The sequence below is a fragment of the Paramormyrops kingsleyae genome, chromosome 3 (assembly GCF_048594095.1).
Source record: "Paramormyrops kingsleyae isolate MSU_618 chromosome 3, PKINGS_0.4, whole genome shotgun sequence".
Classification (NCBI taxonomy): domain Eukaryota; kingdom Metazoa; phylum Chordata; class Actinopteri; order Osteoglossiformes; family Mormyridae; genus Paramormyrops; species Paramormyrops kingsleyae.
Window position 1 is genome coordinate 11,531,814 of NC_132799.1, and position 20,040 is coordinate 11,551,853.

General features: G+C 36.4%; 2 protein-coding genes and 1 long non-coding RNA gene across 7 annotated transcripts in view; 2 read left to right on the forward strand and 1 right to left on the reverse strand.

Annotated features, from left to right (window-relative positions):
- Window positions 1–1,647, forward strand: part of inpp5a (inositol polyphosphate-5-phosphatase A) — a 119,516-nt gene extending 117,869 nt beyond the window's left edge. For 3 of the 4 annotated variants that reach the window (XM_023840775.2, XM_023840784.2, XM_023840838.2), the window contains exon 16: window positions 77–1,647. In XM_023840775.2, the coding sequence (XP_023696543.1) occupies window positions 77–126 (50 nt within the window). In that variant the 3' untranslated portion in view covers window positions 127–1,647. Of the gene's footprint in view, window positions 1–57 lie in introns of all 4 variants that reach the window. The other variant, XM_023840795.2, reaches the window with a different exon arrangement.
- A 1,107-nt stretch (window positions 1,648–2,754) lies between these two features.
- Window positions 2,755–5,181, reverse strand: nkx6.2 (NK6 homeobox 2). Of its 2 annotated transcripts, XM_023840165.2 has the most exons (4): window positions 4,995–5,180; window positions 4,416–4,778; window positions 3,824–3,996; window positions 2,755–3,526 (listed from the first exon to the last, which is right to left on the reverse strand). In XM_023840165.2, exons 2-4 carry the CDS (start codon window positions 4,747–4,749, stop codon window positions 3,278–3,280), a joined length of 756 nt encoding a protein of 251 aa, XP_023695933.1. In that variant the 5' UTR covers window positions 4,750–4,778; window positions 4,995–5,180; the 3' UTR covers window positions 2,755–3,277. The 2 variants fall into 2 exon arrangements, with proteins under 2 accessions (XP_023695933.1, XP_023695923.1); XM_023840155.2 differs by having other exon boundaries at window positions 4,416–5,181.
- Window positions 5,182–5,259: 78 nt separating this feature from the next.
- LOC140588179 (uncharacterized) lies at window positions 5,260–9,161 on the forward strand. The gene is made up of 2 exons (XR_011989475.1): window positions 5,260–5,439; window positions 7,675–9,161. It is a non-coding gene; the product is annotated as an uncharacterized lncRNA (long non-coding RNA).
- The last annotated feature ends 10,879 nt before the right edge of the window (window positions 9,162–20,040 follow it).

A 20,040-nucleotide genomic window follows, 5' to 3' on the forward strand; every position in this document is an offset into this window, starting at 1 on the left:
ATTATTTTTGCACTCTAAAATTGGAAAAGTTATTTATCTACTGCTTTTCATTTTTAGCGTGCTTTCAATTTTGCAGGTAAGCGGTGCCAAAGGGTCGAGAAGATTTTTCAAGAAACCGACCTCTAAGAACAATATCAATATAAAAAACAGAAAAATTTGTATAGACTTTGCTGCCGAGTCCTTAAATCCACATCCATAGACTGCAATTGGTTCACAGTGCTTCAGACATCTGGACCGTGCTCAAGAATCACTTAAAACATTGGACTGTGTTCAAGAAATGCTTAAAATATTGGACTGTGCTCAAGAAAATCCCTCACTTACCTAACCCGTCATCATCTTCCCCGTAACGGACCCCGAAATATGGACAATTATTTTACACATCACAGGTTTGTTGCCAAAACTCTAATTGAAAATACTACATATTTTAGATACCATATTTACATTTTATAGAGATGCCTCTACATAGAAGATACTTCCATACAGTATGTAAGATGTTAAAAAAGTAAAGTGCAATGCAAAAAACTTGTATATCTATATTGGTAGATTTATTTGTATATTGAATTGTATATGTAGATGTATTGATGGTTTTAATGCCTTTTTTTTTTACCACGACTTTGTGGTCTCATTCCTAGAATAGATAGTTATTTTCATTTCATTGATTTTGTTATTGCTGATTTGGGTGGATATTATACACAGCCATGCCTCACAGCCATCAGCTACTTTTCGTTTTCTATACTTAAATTAAGGATAATTTTAAATTCGTACCAACATTCAATGTTGAAATAGGGATATCTTACAATTTTTCGGGTTGGATCTTGTTTCAGATGCCCCATCAGGCATTTAAAGACCTTTAAATCTAGCAGTTTTAGATTATTCAGCGAACCTGATTTATATAGCCTGTAAAAGGTATTTTAAGCAATGCCATAGATCATTCAAGTATATAAGATGTTGTTTATCACATATAGTAGTCTCACTTTATTCTTATTCTAACTTATTTCTACATAATATTATGGCTCTGAATGTGATGTTTTTAGATATGCTTGGGTATCTTAAACTGTAAACTTTTTTTTTCTGTTTTTGTTACTGCATTTCGGTGCCAAGTATTGTATACTTAAATAAGAACATTGTGAAAGACAACTTAAAACAGTTTAATCCAACAGTAGCTAAAGATGTGCAGTTATAAATTGTATATATTCTAATTGCAGAAAAAATTGCTTTTTAATTCTGTATGTAGCCATCTGCAACATTCAAAGCTATGTTGCAACTAATTACTCTCATAGCTCATTACAGCATTAAACTGCGATTAAGAAGTTTATTGATGAAACATAAACGTTTAGTTTATTGATTTAATTTAGTACACTACAGAGTTCACAAATTGTGTGAAACCGTCATTGATTCTTCATCAAAATGACTACAAGTGGAAATAATTTTCTGCCTGCCTCAGAATTGATGTCGTCTTGACAGTGTGATTTGGTTCTAGACAAAACTGCTTGTAAACGTTTTTTGCAGGTCACGTGATAGCGTGGAAATGGCCGCGTTATAATCGCATTTTTTTCCTTCAAGCAAATAGAGATTCTACCCCGTAGACTACATGGCCTTTAGAGTTGGTTATGTGGCTCTGAAGCAATAAAATTATTAGAATTCAAATTGTGTGATTTATTTTCGTCAAATGCATTTAATCATTGGCTGCCTTCTTTCGCATAAATCGTTGCCTTTATCTTCACTTAATTGTCAAGTTTTTTCTGCCTTTTTAATATCCGTGTACTGTAACTGAAGATTGTACTTAAAATATGTTATTATCCCGTACTATATAACTAATCCCCAATATTTTTTTTATTTCGTTTTCCCGTTGTCTGTTTAATAGTCTTTGTTTCACATAGGCTAGCTGCAATAGTTATGCGTAATTAAAATGTACTACTAGGTCACCGTTAGAATCAACCAGGAATCCCCGACAAAAACATTCGTTCATATCAAGACCATAAATCTTGCATCAAAATCACTAAAAGTATTTTTTTCTCTTTTTTTAAAAAAAAATACCCTATTGTTAAAAAACTATCGAAAAATCATGTTGTATGAAAATTGCAGATTTTTAAAAATCGTGAAGGGAAATCATTACATGAGCTGTTGTTTTTAACTTTTCTCCGTTGTGAGAAATAACGAAAATTATATCCAAGTAAAAGTAAAACGAGTAGTTTTCTAACTAGCTGTAACATTACGGATGCGTGTGCGCGCCAGTATATTGAACTGTGTACTATGTAGCGGTTAAATTGGTGTGAAACGGTACCATGAGGTACGTATTGATCTTAATTTAAGTTGATCTTGGTATTTAATGAATTGTTCGTCTAAATTACATGGGTCTTATGTTAAACTCTTGAGTACGTTAATTTTGTGTGTCTCCTATCACATGTAGTTCAAGCAATAAAATAGTGACTTGTTTATACCCGAGGGCTATATTTTGGTGGTATTGTTGCATTCCCTTTCGTAAATGGGTAATATTACAGTATCAGTTCATTTGATACTAAACTATGAGCCACATATATTTACAAATTATAAACGTCACAGATCTAGAATATAACGGAAGCTTAGTAGTAAAAGGCGCACCCAAAGCGCCCCATGTTAGTTTACCATTAACAGGTTGTAGTGCATATAATATTGCACAATCGGAGTCGTTTCATGTTGTCCCAATGTTGGAACAATAATCTGTAATGTGTATACTGCATCCTGTTAAAATACTACAAGATATATAAAACAATATCTTGTTAAATAATTTATTGATAATACAAAGATTTTCTTCCTACATTTTGTGGAAGTAATAATACTCTCTTAATTCAACATAAACAGTAATCGAGTTTTTTTGGTAAAATAAAAACATAAATTCCTTAAAATGTAACAAAAAAACTGTCTAAATGGAAAATGTGAACAAAACTTTTTACATCATAATTTACAACATTTTACATTATGTACCTGCGCAGTCTTTTAAACTTTTAAAACAGGGAATTGCTTGTTAAGTGACACTTGACAACAAAATTAAGCTAGTAATAACGCAAGAAAAAATTTTGTTTTTGGGGGGGGGAAAAGTTGCTTCCCTGTACTGGATGTCTTCATCACATAACTTATTCAGTAAAAAATATATACATCTCACTTACATTATCGTCTGTACAACATATATCTCATATTTCCAATTACCGCCCTCTCCTCAATCTTTGAACGGTATATACCCTGGTTATTTTAGCTTTTGGAGTATCGAACAGCAGAGTCCTCCGCCCGCGTTAAGTTATCACAAGGCGTCCGAGCTGTTACTGCAGGGACTGATCAAGGACATATTCGTCGCTTTGTGCTTCTTCAGCAGTCTCGTTATTTTTTCGTCGTCTGAATTTGGATCCAGTGGTTTATTGTACTCGTCGTCGTCCTCATTGTCCGAACTTTCCTTCATTTTCTCCGTTTCCGAATCGTGTTTTTTCTTGGCTGTGGCCATTTCAGCTGCGTGTCGCTTCCGCCATTTGGTTCTTCTGTTTTGAAACCAAACCTGTTGATTAAAAATGGGAAGAGTTACGCAAAATATCACTTGGGGTGGTAGCTGATTATATTCACTGCATGAGCTTCAAATAAATTCAATATATGCCTAATATAAGCAGTATTGTTAATGTTTATTAGGTAGGAATATATGACGGGGCGTAATTAAAGAATATAAAATACTAAAAAAAAAAAAAAAAGAATCGGTTACAGTATTTCACTTCTACTGCTAACAACAGCAACAACAATAACAATAGGTTCTCGGTTTGACACAGCGTGATATTTAATCATGGGGAGGGAGCATCGTTACCTTCACTTGGCTTTCGGTCATCCCTAAAGAATATGCAAGACGTGCTCTTTCGGGACCTGCCAGGTACTTCGTCTGTTCAAAAGTTTTCTCCAAAGCGAAAATTTGTTGTCCTGAAAATGTAGGTCTGGAATGCTTCTTCTTGCCGTCCTTGTCAAGCATCATGTTCGCCTGGGCTAAAGAGATAAACCTCAGTGTCAGTAAAAACGTACAGATGCATAAAATGCTGCTAATCAGTTTCAACACCACTTAGGCTACATGATCCTCATACCACACCGAACTGTTTATTTTCCTTTATTACACCGATTCTGTATTGTTGACTGAAAACAGCTAATTACGATTTTATTTTTAAATGATACTTCTCAAATCTTCTACAAATATAAACTTAAGTAACACTGCAACACTTTAATATAATGAATATTTTATTATTTGTGTTATTGTTGTTGTTATTGTCGTTGCATAACGGGACATTTTAGCAATAAGGTCCACTGAAACATTCCAGCTCGTTCATTAAGTTAAAGATTATAACAGGCGTCCATGACTTCTAGTATCGTTTTCAAGCACCCAAGCATTGTATTGCAAACTTAACACTTACCGGGACAAGGGACCCGTGGGTCTCGCCACGGAGAACTCTGCATTACACCAGGCCAAAATATGGGAGCTCTGCCAGGCAGTTCAGTCAAGGGCTTCGGGTACCGAGAAACGGCAGCCGGGTTAAAGTACATCCCCGCGGAGGTGGCCAGCCCATTTATCCTGGGAAATCCCGAGAGCAGTTGTCCAGCTGTTGTAATCGGTCTGCCCAAGATGTCGCTTATTCCATGCGGCGTACCCAGAGAGAGATGCGAGTTCAGGTTTGTGAGCGAAGGTGCCTTGAAGCCCGAGGGATTTTGCAAAGTGTAAGGGAATAAAGATGTCTTCATCTCGGTCATATTGTGTAAAGCTGCCAGCGGTGTACTGCCTAGGACGAAAGCATTCTGCCGATTAGTATCCATCTGCCCAACTGCTAACATTTGTGAGCATGAAACACTGAATGCGCGACGGTAAAAATAAAAACCAAATAAAAAAAAAGGTAAAAAAAAAAGAAAACGGTCAGAATACACAGACACAACTACCAGCCTTGTGGAGCTGATTCCGAAAGCTGCAACAGTTAAAAGTTCAACGCAAAAAAGCTTACTTTTTCTACAGCGCAGTTTTCTAACTTGTTCGTTCAAAAAAAGCTTGACTTCAGACAGTCTCTTGTGTATTTGCCGTGTGCGTCCACAATGGGTATCCACTCGGAAGTAGAAAGAACAGATGATGTGTTTTAGTGGTTTGGATGTAGTACGGAGTAAGGTCGACTTTCTAAATTGACTCGGGCTGTGATGTGAGCGCAGCGGGATGCGCTGATAACCGCGCAGCCACCTGCGTGCGCATTTTTCCCATTGGATAACATTAAGCGAGTCTGCACTCTGATTGGACAACGCGGACTTTTGTACTTTGCATGCGCCTCACTTTGACAAAGCTTCACTCTATCAAGATCTTATTGTGCTGCTATTAATGACGCATCGTACTGTAGAAATCATTGTTTCAAGATTTGACAAAAAGATATATTTACTTTATAATCAATTACCGCTGACAAAGTAAGTACATTAACCTCAATACAAGTATGTTGTACTATGATTTTCAGTGTTGCAAGGGAATTCAGAAGGACGATAGACCGGATAAGAGCCTTAAAAGAAATCTTGATTTTATTGCGTAATGTAAATATAACTGGCTAAAATGAACATATTTCAGGCAATCAGACCGTAATTCATTAAATGTTTATTATCTTTATTGTACCCAACAAAAATGTCAATAGTAATTATTTTATAACTAATAATATGTACAAAGTTTTAGAGTATACAACTATAAAACACAAGCAGATGCATTTATAATCACTGAGATAAGCAAAAATAAACAATTAAACTTTGATTTTTCTCAAGTATTATAACTGACTAGAAGTTTCATTTAGGCCTGTTGTAAGTCAAATTATTTGCGTGCAATGTTCGCGTAAGAGTTTTGTATTAAAATCTTTAGCATTGTTTTAAAATATGTGGGATCTCTGAAGAAAAAAATATAACATATTTTATTAGGCTCTCCATGCATTTTTGTGATAAGTCCAATAATGTCTTTGTTTTCATTATGACAAGTCTTTTTGCTTTCGATTTGCTTTATAGTCTAGTACGGCTAAAAAAGCGCAAACCCTTCACCGTCATCACACTGAGTGGTGCACTTAGCCTCTGCGTATTTTTTATGGATATGTGATTTTTATCTTCGTGACATATAGCCTATTCAAGTAGGAATTAAAACACGCAGCACAAGCTTTAGTAAGTATAGAAAACTTTTATATTACTGAGAAGCATAATTATTTTGAGTGTATCACAGGACAATATTTATTATATTAAACAACCTAAGCGAGTAGGGAAAATGGTACGTATTTTACCGTTTGTTATGTCTTGTGTTATTAATTTTACTAAGTTATTATTATTATTATTATTATTATTATTATTATTAGTCCTATTATTATTATAGGCCTATGTATTCCAGTTCTAGTAAACTTTTTTGGTACCGGTTTTGTTTCGCGGATTATAAAGTTCCTAATAATGGGGAAGGTTAACCGATCCAAAAATGACAGGTGACATCGCCTATATCGATAGTTCTTAGCAACTTTTTAAGTGGATACGAAGGACTATGTAAATTGATACATTTGGGTAAAGTTTAAAAAATAATTGTATTTTGCAAACATTTCATGGCCTATAATTACATTGTCATTGCGAAATCTTTGTATAATACTGCACTTTATAAATACATCACGCTTAAAGCATTTAGTAAATATTTCGTCATTTTGGCAATTACCATTCCTCTATTTATTACTTGACTTACTTGAGGGGATGAGAATCTGCAAGAAATCTATCATTTGAGCACATTGAATTTTAAGTTCTTGGTAATAATTGTTCGTTTTAATTTTGCCCTTTAACACTACAAACCTTAAATAATATCGATTCTTATAATATAATAATGGAACTTAACATCTATTTCAAATTAGTCATTCTATTTTGAAACACGTTTGTACGGCAGCAGTTTTGGGCTATTCTAAATATTTTATTCGTGCATAAATGTTTTAGCGTCAAAACGATGTGCTGCGCCTTCTACAAGTTAAGTCCGAAACTACTATCTAAAAGCTTCCAAATCCCGCTCTTAGAAAAACAAAGTTGACCGATAATGATTTGTAAATTTAATCATGTATTTGGACAAGAATGTTGTATTTCTGTCACAGTTTTGTGGGAACGATATTATTACAAAATTGGCAGAAATACGCCCAATTTGATCTACTCCACTCAAATTGCAAGCGATTTTTACGTACATACTTGAAAAACACTCCAAGCAGGCCTATTTAATATGAACTGAAGCACTTATATAATTTATTGTTTTCAGCCGCAATTACAAATGTTAGCTATATAAATATCGTTTCCTGCTTAGTAACGTAGATACGACAATTATAACCAAAATATCAACAACGTCAAGATATTTGACTCAGAGGAGATACTTGATGTAATACTTGGAACACACGACATGGATTTTATGCGCCATCTGGTGGTCATTGTTGGACGTGCATGTAGCCGTTCAGTTTGCACAATGACAGTCTGTTGGAGGAACCAATGCATTAAACTTTCGATAAAAAATATACTCTGTGGAATGTCATATGGTGAATCCTTATTATTATTTTTTTAACGTTTTTATACTGAATACCTTTATCTATCTATCTATCTATCTATCTATCTATCTTTCATCTAATCAGTCTGTCCATATGTTCGTTCTTCATCACTTGCATACAGTTTGCAATTTCTACGATATCCATGGAACTGGGGTGGAGTTCATGTTTCCGGAAGGAGTTTATGGACTGATATTTGAACAGTGGCTTCCTTCATCATCATCATCATCATCATCATCATCATCATCATCATCGTCGTCGTCATCGTCATCCATTCCTCCTCCAGCGGCTATCCATGAAATGAGCTGCGGGACTAAGGGAGAAAAACCGAACTGTTAGTGAGACAACTGGAGTACCTTGGAAAATGTGACCTTTATTAGTAACAGTTTTTTATTGATGGTGGCACAGTGGGCGGTTTGTTGCTTCATACCTCCAGTAAGGGGGGGGGGGGGGGTTCCTCCCAGTTTCTCTAATGACATGCAGAATTCCGCATGGTGTATATTGTGTAGGAGTGTGTGTGACATTCCATGGACTGGCATCCTATCCAGACTGCTCCCCTACCGCTCCCTCACAGCGCTGATCAGGATAAGCAGTTGGAGGATGGTAAGGATGGATGAATGGGTGGTCTTTATTGGACAGTCTACATGTTAAATGTCTAATGTTCTTTAATCCACTTCATTGGGTTTAATTTAAACACATTTTTTAAGTTACAAACATGTGTTTGTGATTTTGCTTGACATTCACAGAGCAAATATTGGACCACCCTCAAGCAGGGAATTGATTGGAAATCCACTTTTATCCAAGATTTCTCACACAATTATTGCTAATTCTTTTCTATGTTGTATATAGTTTGACACCTTGAACGTTGGGAAGCTGGGAAATGTAGTACTTGTGCCTTCATCACCTGATGGATTGTTTGTACAGACCCTTAAAGTCCTATCAGATTTTAACAACAGTCACAAATGTAGCAGCAATAGCAGCAGTAATAATTGTATTTTTAAGAGGCAGCTAAATATGGAATAATCATAAAGCAAGTTACACAGTCCTATCATCATGCCACATTGTGAAGTACACAACCGGTAAACTGAATATAATAGTTACATATTAATTCCCAAAGGATAAAAGGAAAGTAGTTGGCTTCTCAAATATTATAATTTTCTTTTCCTCGAAAAATATGGATATTTAAATTAAACATTCTATTAAGAGCACGTATAACATAGTCTTCTGGTGTTTATCAATGAATGACTCGAAAGACATTTATAGACAATGCCCTACAATACGGAAAGATGCATTCGGAAGATCTGTGAATTCAAATAAATATTCCTCACATCGTAATTATAGTAATGGTTTTCTTTTCTCAGCTTGTCCACCAGATTCTAGATTTATAGCTGTGTTTAAAACTGCTGAATGGATCATTTATTATTTAGAAAAACTTAACCCGAAAAGCGTTACTTCCTGTGGAAATTCAAGTGAAAACCAGTCATTTCTAACCTCTTAACACATAATGACCACCAGATGGCAGCAACTATTAATGGAATGTCATTAACATTAGTATTTATGCTGAATGTCAAAAAATGTAATAAGTGTAATAAAACCACATGTTGCTATGAATATAGGTACTTATGTCTATTTATGTTATCTTATGTCTATTTCTATCATATCTATTGATCTATGGGAGACTAGATCAAAGTTATTTTACATATTCTTTTTTGTCATCATAATGGTTGAAATACTTTAATTTGTTCATTCATCAATTCACGTCCAGTCCATTTACGCTGGGCGAGGTTAAGGGGCGTGCTTTAATCCCTCTGGTATCAAGAGAAATATAGTGTTTCCCAATATTCAAAAGTAGTAAGATCAGAAATTTAATGGCAACATCCATGTAGAAGTCTAAATGACTGCAAAGGGTTGACCAGGTTTTTTTTAGTGAGATTTTGAGAAAGGGAAGGTAGTCAAGTTATGAAATCAGCTGACCTTATTGAAAGTGGTTAGCTGTTTCTTCAAGAATAAAGTATGAGCTAAATTGTACTCCAAATCAAATCTAGGATTGTGAAAATTGTGACATTGCCATTCATCAGTTTAAAGGGTCAATTGGAACAGAAATAATAATTAATCTACATATATACTGTATATGTGTGTGTGTATATATATATTATACCTACCTTATAGTACAATTATAATGTGTTGTCCTTGGTTAGTTTGGTTTCAGGATTTTCATATTTCATATCACTTTAAAATGTTGTGTTGAATTACATGTGTTCCACAGAAGGTCAGCATTTAGCCCTCATTCATCTATATTTATTTTCCACACCTTGTTCACATTGCAGAATACCTGCTGTGGAAACCTTGGGGGAAGACAAGATGTTTGTTATGTTGTTATGTTTCACTCAAAGTGTCACTCCAAGGAGAGCATCTGAAAGCAGGTCCTTTTTTACATAATGATACTTACATGCAGGGCCATAGGAACACCGAAGGGGGGAGCGAAAGGACATGTACCCTATAATATTTAATATGCCACCCTCCCCAACCATGCCCAGGATAAGAGGAAGATGGGTGGATTTATTTTCAAATAAAAAAAATAAATAAAAAATGTAAACCATCATTGTAATGTGATTTCTCCATGACATTTGAAACAGCTTATTAGGTGTTTATCATTGCATGTGGCACATAAATGTAACTATGTAACAAAACTGATATTGATAATATTGTAAGGTAAGTAGCCTCACAGACAATGAAGTCTTATTTTTATTATAGCATCATAAATTAGTAGGGCAGTCCAAATTGACCTTATCTGTTTGTCCAAGTAAGAAAAATCAAAAGCCAACTCTTTCATTTTGGTTGCATTTGGAAATATCGTTCTATTTTTGCATGGTATAAAATTATCATCATTGATTCCAAAAGACCACCAAGCCAGTCAGTATTGCATGATCCTCACTGTAACAATAGACAATAATACAATTTCTTTAGAACGTTATTGACAATCCTGGCACTTTCCAGGATATTTGATATCTATCTGACATATGTATCAGCGGATGTATTTCAGGTTTTAGAGATAACGGCATGACACTTTTCCAAATATGTCATGTCCCTAATGTTGAATGTGAAATAATTTAGTAACAAACTTGAGATTGACTCAAAAATTAACTATTCATGCACATAGGCCTGGACGATATGGCAAAAATTTATATCACGATATATTTCTTAATTTTGGTCGATACGATATAATTCCGATATCGATATGGACAATATTAAAAAGCCTCAGGAAAAAACTGCCGAGGACACGCACAATGGTTGTCTGCAAACTGAATTTGCAAAGTCTATAATACCTCCAGGCTCCTCCTATTAAAATTATATAATTTTTTTTTTAAATAAAAACAGTACAAAAAAAAAAGGTTCACTTTTTTTTTGTATTTAGCCTTTACAAACAAGAAATGTGAAATAAACTATCAAATAAATAAAACTCTCAGACTCAGCTTATTAACAATAATATATTTCCATTTAAACTAGAACAGGCTGATTATTCATATACAGTCGAACCCGGTTATGTCGCCGGCCTAGGGGGTTGCCAAAAAGCGTCGAGATAACCGATGATCGAGATAACCGAAAACCAATATGGCAGCAATATATTAGCATGTGCTTGAAATGTATTTATGTGCGTTAATAACTGAGAATGTACATGCACGGGTTTTTGGCATTGCCGCGATTTGTTTGACGCGATCGGCATGCTATAAATATGTACATACATCGGGGCCGGTTCTAGACATGCATATATGAGGGGGCAGACAGAAATGTGAAGGGGGCACATGGTGGCGACAAAGGCGGGAAAGGGGTGGGGTGGTGCTCTGGATAACTGTTTTTGTCATGTAATTGGATTGCACTTTGTCAGGCCTCTGCCCTAAGACCTGTCCAACTTGGGTGTCCCACCTGAAGGCTAAGCTTCTGCTGGTGTAGCTCTTAGGGTCACTGAGGCACGCAAAGCCCCTGACCACAGTAAGGTGGCAATCCCTCAGGGGGAAAACTGAAAAGTAAAACAAAAAATAAAATAAAATATTCCTCATCAGATTAAAAACAAGACATTTACCTTAATTGGATGGCCTATATCAAACATATTTGAACCCAACAAAACACTTTTCACTATTGCCAATATTACCAAAACTAAAAAGGGTAGGCTAAGTTATGAAAAAGAAAAAATCAATTCACCGAGTCTTGAAATATAAAACTGAAAAATAGGATCGGTCAGGGTTCATTTCACTACATGTTGTACTTGTTATAACTATGTATGTGACGAATAAAGAATCTTGAAATCACAACGAACAAGTCGCTCAATGAGAATGAATGACGTAACCGACTGGCTAAGCTGCTTCTAGCGCCAAGGTGGTTCAAATGGTACGATCCACACTAGGGGTGTCTAAAATCGTTTTACATAAAATTTTCCTACAAGGTGAGGTTTTTTTTAAAAAAAAAAAAAAACAACAAGAAAAATGTTAATACCCCCCCCCCAAACTGCTATTTTTGTCTTTTTGGGGGGGGTCTTGATCGGGGGGTACTGGGGGGTACAGTACCCCCCGATCAAGACCCCCCCAAATAGACAAAAATAATTCGAACCATGATCTCACTAGTCACTATGATTTTGACGAGAGAGATTGCTGTTTCCTCCAAACCTTCCGCAATCACGCAGCTCATTTCGCTTTGCCCTGCCTACTGAGAAACTGGCTCATTTGCATACTAACAGTGATTGGATGTTTAGCTGGGGGGAGGGTGAGTGGGGGATCTGCCGAGTGCTGCGTGAGCCCGCGCACAAACAGAACGCGGAGGGAAAGAGCGAACAAGAAGTGAAACTTATCATCTCGTTTGTGCCTTTTTCAGTGGATTTTTCAGCTACTGTAGTAAATCTTGTCCATATTCAGTTTGTGGGTAATTATTATTTTCTTCCTCAACTTCTAAAAGTTTGATTTAAGGGGGCAGGACGTTTGCTTAAGGGGGCGTTGCCCCAGCGTAGAGCCGGCCCCGACATACATGTTGGCTAACAAAAGGCATACCACCAACTAACAGCAGAGATTTACCAGTATACAATAAAAACCACCGTCGTTTCTTGATACAAACCTTTAATTATATTCTCCAACATTGAAAACACAAAGATCGCTCACAAAATCACAAAAAACCTGCGGGGTGTACTGTAGTTCGTTTTCACAAAAAGCTAACCAGTGTCAAAATTAAATTCACGAGTCATTTCCCTCTGACGCAGCTCTGAAAAGTATCATACACGTGGTTACTATGGTTTCTTTACAAAGTCTAAAATGCTTTGTTGCTTTTGCTTTTAACAGTCTGCTTGAAAACAAATGCTTCAATATTATTTATGCTGTCTAAAAAAGTTTTACCTGGATCACGTTTCACAGCTGCGTTGTTCAGCAAATTACCATGCGAATGCGATTTGAATACGCGCTGTTTAGCACTTGTGATACATTTTTAAAAGCCGGTGAATATATATAATATTCAAATGTATATCGAAATATCGGAAATGTGTTTAAAAATCGTATCACCGTTATCGAAAAAAATTATATCGCGATATATATTGATATCGAATTATTGTCCAGCCCTACATGCACATATAAAAACAATGACAGAACATTGAATGTATCCAAATGTTTATGACATTAAACCCAAAAGCTACATTTTATGTGCAATTAATATTAAATGTAGTAAAATTTGGAGGCTAGGAAGCACAGGCCAGGGGTACCATTCTTATATCAAGGGCTAGATAGTGACACCCTTTGCCTAAATCAGGGTTATTCAACTCACGGTCCTCGAGGTCTGACCACTGCTGGTTTTCCAGCCTTCCTTTACCTGTCAGTCAGGTGTGAAGCCTCTGACCAATCAGAATCAGTAATTATTAAACAACTACCTGGGGGAACTGAAAACACGGCCTGGATTTGGAATCGAGGTCCAGAGTTGAAGAACCCTGGCCTAAATTATACGTTTTTGGAGAAACCCTGTACATACATGAGGAGAACATGCAAACACTACCCACACACAGAGCATGGCGATCCAAACCCTTCCCCTACAGATGGTAGGCTAATCACCTAGCTGTCACACCACCCATAGTGTAGTCAAATTTAATACATCAGAATTTCCTTATAAAATTCCATTTGGTTAGAAAAGATGGTTCTTACTACTAAGCCTCCCACCCAAGAAGAGCTGTTTCTGTAACTTGCATTATTCTTTTGTTGCATGCATCATATCCTTGTAGATATTTAGGTGCAAAGCAGCATATAAAGACATCACTTATCAAATCCTCGCAGTAGGCAAAAGTCTGGTGCATACTGTATTTCTAAGTTGACCATTTAAGAGGACTGGGCTGACATGTAAAGTGTAAAAAAAAAAAAAAGAAATATTACAAATACTTTGGAATAAAATTACATTCCTCAGGCATAACTAAAATTATCCAGTGAACAAATGCTAATGTACTGTGGTAGTTACAGTTAAGGAATTAATTTCATAGCTGAAAGATTTGTAGGCTTATTGATTTAAATTAATGTCCACAGCAGTTCTTTTGTTGTGGACGACAAAGTCAATAACTAGGTCATTGATCCATTGTTAAATAAGATGGTAGAATAATTTTTTTCAGCAGTTGGTGAGGGCTTTCTAGGGGTCAGACTATTTCACCTGTTGTCTGAATACCAATCTGCAAGCCTCATTGCTTAATTTTCAAAGTAATGCAGACAAACTAGACTTGAAAAGCAACAAGAAATGGATCCCTGTCCTTCTTCTGGTTAGTTCAGCTGCCAGTTTTACTAGTTGTTATTTGTATTCATAGCAACATGCTGTTGTACAGAGCTGCATACCACAGAAACTGATGTGGGATTGACTATAGAGACATAGGACACTATGTTGGTTTAGATAAAGCATAATTTAGGCCTGAGATTGGAGACAGATTACTCTGAAGTAGTGGGGAGGAATAAAAACAAAAGATAGTTAATTTTACCATCTGCACAAAAAGAAACATGTAAGTAAACAAAGTAAGTGCACTCCCCTAAAAGAATCCCAAAGCAGAACTTAAATATCACCACAGAACGACTGAATTGCAAATATATCTTAATATACCTGAATATCAACCACAGACACTGCAGGCGATAGACGAACAGCTCGTCCCTTTGTACAAAGTATATAGCAATGTGACGGTTAACTCGTTCTGACAGGAATTTAAAATGTTGATTTATGATAGACAAATAATATAGGATTACAAGTTAAATATTCGTTAAACCGTCGTATTTTATCACTTTATACGCGTTACTATGATACTATGAGAATTTTCTTAATGTTTCATGTACAAAGAAACGTTTCGCATCTTACCCGTCCGATCTGAACATCGACGGCTTTGAACACCAGTATAAGCGAACGAGGACTTTGCGCAAAGCGTGCGCCGAAGTTCCGTCTCCATGGCATCAAGGCCGTAAGTTTGAAATCTCGCCTCTCGAGCCATCCGGGCAGTCACTTTTATATATTTAAATACTTTTCCTGCAAGCTAACATAATAAATTGTTTTTGAAAGATTTCTTTATTTCTCATAGTAAAAAGGGGACGTGATGCTGCTGTGCGGGGGATGTCCTGCGGCTGCGGGCAAATGAACATTAATAAGTAAAGAAATACTTAAGATAAATGTATACATTTTTACATGCTATTCCTGCAATCTAGCTTTTTTATTATTATTATTTTATTTTGAAGGATTATTTATTTTTCGTAGTAAAACGGTCATCCTGTGGAGGTACCCAAAATGGGGATAGGATGTTGCTGTCCAGGGGATGTCCTCTACAGGTGGGTAGGGGGGATGTCACAGTGCAAGAACAGCTAGCATGTAGCGCCCCTGACGCTGGGGGTTAAGGGGCTTACTCAAGAGCCCACAGACATGTGACTATTTTGACAGGCCTCAAACCAGCAATCTTCCAATCCCAGGCACAGACAGAGGCTTAGCCTGCTGAGCCATGAACCACCCCGTAGAACGGAGAGTCCAACAATGTAGTACCGTAAAACAGTTTGGTTATAAACACATGCTGTGTACCAAAACCCAATTGTATTGTGTGGTAGAAATACTGCTCCAACCTTTTACTATACAAATGCTTAATAATATGATCCAATTTTTGCAATAAATAATAAAATAAACATGTTTTCATGGTCAAATTTATTTGTCCAAGTGGGTTTAAGTGGTAATCCCATCAACAAGTCATGACCATGGAAGGTCGCTGATGTTAATTAAACAGAGACACAATGCATAATAAAAGCAGAATAAATGTCTATGATGGCTATAGTGGCTAAGCATTAAACAGAACAGCTGATCAAATCATTTCCAGTGTCTGAAATTAATGGAAAACCCTAGGTCAGTTCTAGCACAGCTGTCACCATAGCTGTTGGAAAATGGTTGCCATTGATTGTATGAGTCATTTGGGTAATGGATTTCTCTTCACTCCTAGTGAATACAAAGTAGGTATTGTAGAAAAACTGCATTCATCATTGCCTAATGCCAGACTGTGTTGTGTAAAGACAAAACAGAAGCTTCTCTGAAGGTACAGTACATATGTTGACGCTAATGTTTACTTTGGTTAACAAAATCATTAAAGCTCTCAAACTCCATCCATCTAGTTCACTGGTTTTTCCGTAATTGAGAAAAGTAAACAGGTTGCTGGCTGATAGAGAAAAATACAAAGAATGAATGTGGGACAACCAAAGGTAGCATAACAACTGAGTATAGATTACTAAATAAAATGCATAAAATCACATTAAACTGTCTCTGCAGCTCGCAGGAGGCAGTAAACCCCTAGAAATACAGGGCATATACAAACACACAAGACAGTTCAGCAATTTTCTTAACTGTATGTTTTCAGACTGCAGGGTGAAACCAATGTAACACAGGGCTACAATATGTAAACTGTATTTCTGTATGCAATTTGATTCATATGCACTATTGTGCTAAACCCATTTTTCCCTTAATTTGTAAAAGCATTTATCATTTATTTTATCATTATTTGATACAGTATATCAGGGACCTTAGCTCTACTAGTGCCTTCTAACCCCATGGTGTAGCTGGTGTTTGTCAGACCTTTGTTGTTAAATTTAAGACAGAGGAGTATGTCTTGGGTATTGTGAAAAGCTATGATACCAGGTATTTGCTGATGATAAAGGCAGATAAGAAAATCAGAAGACAAAACTGAAAAATTACAATCTGTCCTTTATGGTGTTGTTAAACAGATAAGAATCAGAAATCAAATAATGTCTCTTAGCTACTTACGAAGACTTAAGATGAACTTTACTAAGGTTGTTTACTTTTCTATGTATGTTTCCCAAACTGTCTCTTAAGAGATTTCTTAAGGGGTAGCTTCTTTAGTACAATATTCCTAGGTGGTATTGAATTGGCTGTCATCGATGCCTTGAGAATCGATTATTCCCTCCATGGGGCGATTGCTTGACTGTTATGAAAGTGGTGTTCTTTATAAATATAACACTGCAGGAATGCTTCAAAATATTGCATTAATCAGACCGGTCGAGAAAATAAAAAATTAACATACTGAATTATTCAGCCGTAAATATAATTTTCACCAACTGGTTGCATGAACCCATGTGCTCAGAGTTAAGTATTGTATCTTCTCCCACCACACCATATGCCTTCTTTGACGTGTAATTACCCCCCCCACACACACACACACCTCTGTGACACCTCAACACACCGCATATTAAGTCCAAAAAAGGGCTACAGTTGTGTGACTGGTAACAGCACATTAACAACTTCGTTGTATAGTGGGGTTGCCAGGACCGTCGTCTTCGTCTTCCTCCTCTGGCAAAGGTGCACCTGCACCAGCTGCAATATTGTGCAGCATGTTTCTGCACAACACTTTGGTGTAAATTGTAGCCGTCCTGCTGGTTTATCCAGGCACTGATAGCTAAATATTTTAGGCCCGGACTAACCTTGTTTACCTTGTTTAATATCTCCTCTTTTAGAAGATGTTGAGGCTGCTGGGCTGTCCCTCTCTTTACCGCCACTTCATTGCTTATCGCATCCATGGTATTCATGCAAAACAGTAGCATGAGGTGAGCTCCGCTAACCAAATTTAATAATCAGAAGAATACACCCATCTGATTGGTTGGGCCCATCTCCTCTACAATCTGATTGGTTCTCTCTCTGTATCAATCATTTTTCGTTCTGCCCTTAGAACATTTTTGTATAACTCCCATGAGCGATCAGAAATCTCAGGAAACTTTGGATTAACTTTACTGTACACTGTGTAAAATTCCATGCAGACCTACTATAGTTATTAAGCATAAATTAGAAACACTCAGTTTATCCAAATAATATATATTTTTTGCAATAAATAAATAAAACCACATGCTTCGTATGTATTACACATTCTTACAGATATTCACACAAAATAAACTTTATGACTTTGTCTGAACTACAGGAAATTGAATATTTACATACAGTCATGGCCGAAATTATCGGCATCCCTATAATTTTTCACTGCGGACACAGAATCATTAAACAGCCAGACTGGAGTTTGCCAAACTGTACTTGAGGAAGCCAAAATCCTTCTGGGAGAATGTCTTGTGGACAGATGAGACCAAGGTAGAGCTTTTTGGTAAAGCTCATCATTCTACTGTTTATAGAAATGGAATGAGGCCTACAAAGAATAGAACATAGTACCTACAGTCAAACATGGTGGGGGTTCTAAAATGTTTTGGGGATGTTTTGCTGCCTCTGGGACTGGATGCCTTGACTGTGTGCAAGGTATCATGAAATCTGAAGACTACCAAAAGATTTTGGGGCGCAATGTAGGGCCCAGTGTTAAAAAGCTGGGTCTGCGTCAGAGGTCATGGGTGTTCCAGCAGGACAATGACCCCAAACATACCTCTAAAAGCACCCAGCAATGGTTGAAGACAAAGCGCTGGAGGGTTCTGTAGTGGCCAGCAATGAGTCCAGATCTAAATCCAATTGAACACTTATGGATGATCTCAAAATTGCTGTTGGGAGAAGGCACCCTTCAATTCTGAGAGACCTTGAGTATAGTTTGCAAAAGAAGAGTGGTCGAAAATTCCAGTTGAGAGGTGTAACAAGCTTGTTGATGGTTATAGGAAGCGATTGATTTCAGTTATTTTTTTCAAAGGGTGTGCAACCAAATATTAAGCTGAGGGTGCCAATAATTTTGTCCGGGCCAGTTTTTGGGATTTGTGTGATATGATGTCAAATTTGGCTTTTTTTCCCTCTGCTTTTTTGTGTTGTTTCAATACACATAAAGGAAATAAAAATGTGTATATCAAAACATTTGTAATTGTAACAATTTTCTGGGAGAAATGGTGCATTTTCTGGTAAAATTCCAGGTTTGACGATAATTTCAGCCATCACTGTAGTTAATAGAACTCTATTGGTAGGCACAAAGGATAAGCAAGCATTCAGAGCTATTTACAGAAAATATTTTTGTCGATCTTTTCTCATATTTGTACAATTGTATATTTATAGAATTAGTCTTTGCCTATATTCAGCATTTAGTCATTTCTGTGAATAATTTGACAAACTTTTATAAAATAAATGACTGCAGCTAAAATGTCATTTGATAAAAAAAAAATTCCAATATATTTGTTTCTTTCCTGTAGTGACATTTTTAATTGAGCTGTATATTCGTGCCCCATAGCAACATAAAATTTGAGCTGGGCTTTCAGAAAGGTTAGAACAATATGAATGCAAGATTCACTGTTTGCAAAGGGAAAAGGTTTGTTGTGTCCTGTCCAATAGTTTGATTTCCGTTCCGTCTTTCATCCACAGAATAATAGAGAGGTAAGGCAAGCAGTGTCTGCTGTTCTTCATGAAAAGAGCAAATGATTATCTTCCGCTCAGAAGGTGGTCTGGATGTCTAAAGTTATAGATTAGCAAAACATATGAATATATTTGTTTCTGTAGCAGAGGGGAATCGTGGCATTTTTATACTGGCGAGAAGTGTGAATATAAATCAACCTGAGAATAATGTGTCATCAGTACAAGACATCAGGTATCTGTCCCTCTTTGTCCTTGCTATTGCAGTTTCATGGTGGTAACATGCGTGGTGTGTAAGGAAATCTGTCAATAGCATTTCTTGCATCTGTGCTGACACATAAGAAGGTGCTGCTGTACTTCTATAGGTCAATGTAATGCTGTCCTCTCTAAGATAAACTCAGTGAGAGTTAATTGAAACAGCCGTAATGCACATCAAAGAAAACAAATGCCAGTAAAGGGACTACGGGCTTAAAAATAAATAATCAAAATAGGAGAATATGTATTAGCTACACAAATGGTTAATGATGGTAACTAAATTGTTCAGTTATATTCATTTAAAAAAAGAACATAGCTAATAAACAGACAGTAATCAGGGGGCATGGGGAATGTAACATACCGATTATGTACTGTGCTCATAGAAAGTCCTGGGATGCTCACTTAATTTTGTAAAAATGTTACTAATTTATTGGTCTCATAGCAG